Source organism: Wyeomyia smithii, chromosome 3 (genome assembly GCF_029784165.1).
Source record: "Wyeomyia smithii strain HCP4-BCI-WySm-NY-G18 chromosome 3, ASM2978416v1, whole genome shotgun sequence".
NCBI lineage: Eukaryota > Metazoa > Arthropoda > Insecta > Diptera > Culicidae > Wyeomyia > Wyeomyia smithii.
This window is the reverse complement of record NC_073696.1, coordinates 93957338-93959779: the sequence shown is the minus strand read 5'-3', so window position 1 is coordinate 93959779 and position 2442 is coordinate 93957338. Positions and strand designations below refer to the sequence as shown.

The following is a 2442-nucleotide window of genomic DNA, read 5'->3' as shown; positions in this document are numbered from 1 at the left end:
ACCTGATTCGAAATAAAAAATAAAATTAACCTCGTTCACATAGTTTTACTGAACGCGAAAATAAGGAATAGTAGTCGTTAGCAGAAGGGTAAAAAGAGGAACTACTTTGTAAATCTATGAAAAACTTAATGAAACAAATAAAAAACTAATAAATAATGAGCTATTCATATCTGCTCCTAAAAGTCGACAGCTTTAGAAAATTGTTTTTAAATTCAGAGCCTTCAGTTCTTTCAACATAGTAATGCTAACAGTTTTGTTGACCTGCTCAAAACTAAGCTTTATCACTAATTTGGTAACCGGAAATCAGTGCTGAAATGAGTACTTGTATATTCAGAACTTTCTCTCGGTGGTCATATTTCAAGTGAAGAGCTCTCGCAAAAACATCTCTTCAATTCAACTATTTTGCAATGGTAATTTTTGCTCAAATGCCACTCAAATGCGAATGCAGTGCACTACACTATCAAGCTTTAGAATATATCTTTATTTTCCACTGTAGTATTGAACAATAAAAATGAAAATAAAAGAGAAGTGCAATAACAGTTCAAAGCTCCACTCCGATTTCAATGTCACAATGTCCGATGCCATTAACCTAGTCTTGACCAACACAATTGAATGTTTAACGTTTGAACTTAATCACTCAACCTTCCCATTTATAGGAGGTGAAAGACTAAGGTCATAGTTATAATTTGAGAGCAAAAAAATGATAAACCGAGCCAGCTCAGACTATCTAATCTTTGTCAGCCAAAAATTGGCAGATTACGTAGGGGCAATAGCTGTACAACTGCACCCCACTCTTGCAGTACAATTTTGGCAACCGCATTAGTGATGACCGACTACCAGGTGGACATTTTACCCGGTCCTCTGCTTGCGCTGGGGGAAGCCCCACACTGGGACATCGCGAGACAAAGCCTGTACTACGTTTGTCAGATGAGTGGCTCTTTGCTGCGGTACGATTTTAAGGAAAACCGCACATACTCAGCCAATATTCGTACGGTTATAGGAATAAGTTGAATTGCAATCTGGAACACTTGACGGCGAGCCTTTTTTTTCCAGCTGGAATCACGCATGTGTCATTCATCATTCCGGTGAAAGGCAAGTCAGAGGAAATTGTGCTCGGTAGCCGGACTCGACTGATATTGGTGAAATGGGATGGATTGTCCGCTGCTGCAACCGTGCTACGAACTTTGGCCACTCTCGGTGAGGCAGAAGAGCAACAGCAGTTCAACGACGGAAAGGTAAATCCACAGGGGCAACTCTACGCTGGTACCATGCTCAGCTATGCCGCTGTGAACCCATCCGCCATGGGAACCGGCAAGTTGTACCGTTTTGATGCCGGATCCGGGGCGGATGGTGGGGCATTAGTTGAGCTTGCCAATGGGGTCCACATTTCCAATGGTCTTACCTGGAACGAGACGAAAAACAGATTCTATTATATTGATTCGTTTGCTTTCGATATCAAAGAGTACGACACCGATGACCGAGGCAATCTGAGTGAGTTGTAAACATTTGAACTTTGATTGCGTGATGCAATGCAATCGAAATATATGTGTGTAATCTCTTGTTTTGCTTTGTTTGGTTGTATGTGGTACGGAGTGCAGCAAGCGGAGGGCGAGTTCTTATCAAAATCAAGAGTGACGATGCAGCTACTGAATTTATAGCCGACGGTATGACAAGTGATGTGGACGGTAACTTGTACGTGGCCCTTTTTGCCGGATCAAAAGTTTTGAAAATAAACCCACTGTAAGCGGTTTATGCTATTCCGTGCGGCGGTGAGAATTCTAAGATCGAGCCTTTTTTGTATTGCAGCACTGCCACCGTGGAGCGGGAAATTCTACTTCCGGTAGAACAGGTAACATCAGTCGCATTCGGTGGCCCTAATCTGGACCTGATGTTCGTTACAAGCGCCGGAAATGAGCTTACCGGACCTCAGTCGGCAAACGCTGGAGCAGTATTCAAAATCACCGGACTCGGCATCAAAGGGAAACCAATGAATGAAATTGATCTGTAGAGATGATATTAGGGAAATGAAATATACTTCCAGAGTTTTTCTGAAATCACATGCGATATTAATAATTTAATAAAAAGGTTCTACATGACCCTTATGAATTTGAAAGTATGGCTCTCATCAGTATTGAAAAACCTAGTGGCTTCTCAAAGCATGATGTAAAATTATGAAATAATTCGATATATTATGTAGCTTGAATAAATAAATCATGCTAAAAGTTTAGTTGAATTTTCTCCGTTATTATCTACCAAATTCGCGAAGGTGGTTTGGACACTTTTAATGGAATGACCCAGAAGCATTGCAAAACATCCTTGATTTTTTTTTAAATACTAAGGAAGCAATTATGACGATCTATTCGGCAGCAATATGCGTTTTACTTTGTTTAGTTTAATATTTGCGTTTTATAAATTAGCCCAAAAAGCATAACAAAACCATTC

General features: G+C 40.3%; 1 protein-coding gene across 1 annotated transcript; it reads left to right on the top strand.

Moving 5' to 3' along the window:
- The first annotated feature begins 805 nt into the window (after nucleotides 1-805).
- On the top strand, nucleotides 806-2057 carry LOC129730058 (regucalcin-like). The gene is made up of 4 exons (XM_055689077.1): nucleotides 806-988; nucleotides 1054-1491; nucleotides 1599-1740; nucleotides 1807-2057. Exons 1-4 carry the CDS (start codon nucleotides 826-828, stop codon nucleotides 2006-2008), a joined length of 945 nt encoding a protein of 314 aa, XP_055545052.1. The 5' UTR covers nucleotides 806-825; the 3' UTR covers nucleotides 2009-2057.
- The last annotated feature ends 385 nt before the right edge of the window (nucleotides 2058-2442 follow it).

What these genes read in the sequence shown, in the direction of transcription:
- LOC129730058 (XM_055689077.1), top strand. Translation starts at nt 826, where the DNA reads ATGACCGACTACCAGGTGGACATTTTACCCGGTCCTCTGCTTGCGCTG. An exon ending in CACATACTCAGCCAATATTC is followed by an intron (nt 989 to 1,053) that starts GTACGGTTATAG and finishes TTTTTTTTCCAG; the next exon opens with CTGGAATCACGCATGTGTCA. An exon ending in CGATGACCGAGGCAATCTGA is followed by an intron (nt 1,492 to 1,598) that starts GTGAGTTGTAAA and finishes TACGGAGTGCAG; the next exon opens with CAAGCGGAGGGCGAGTTCTT.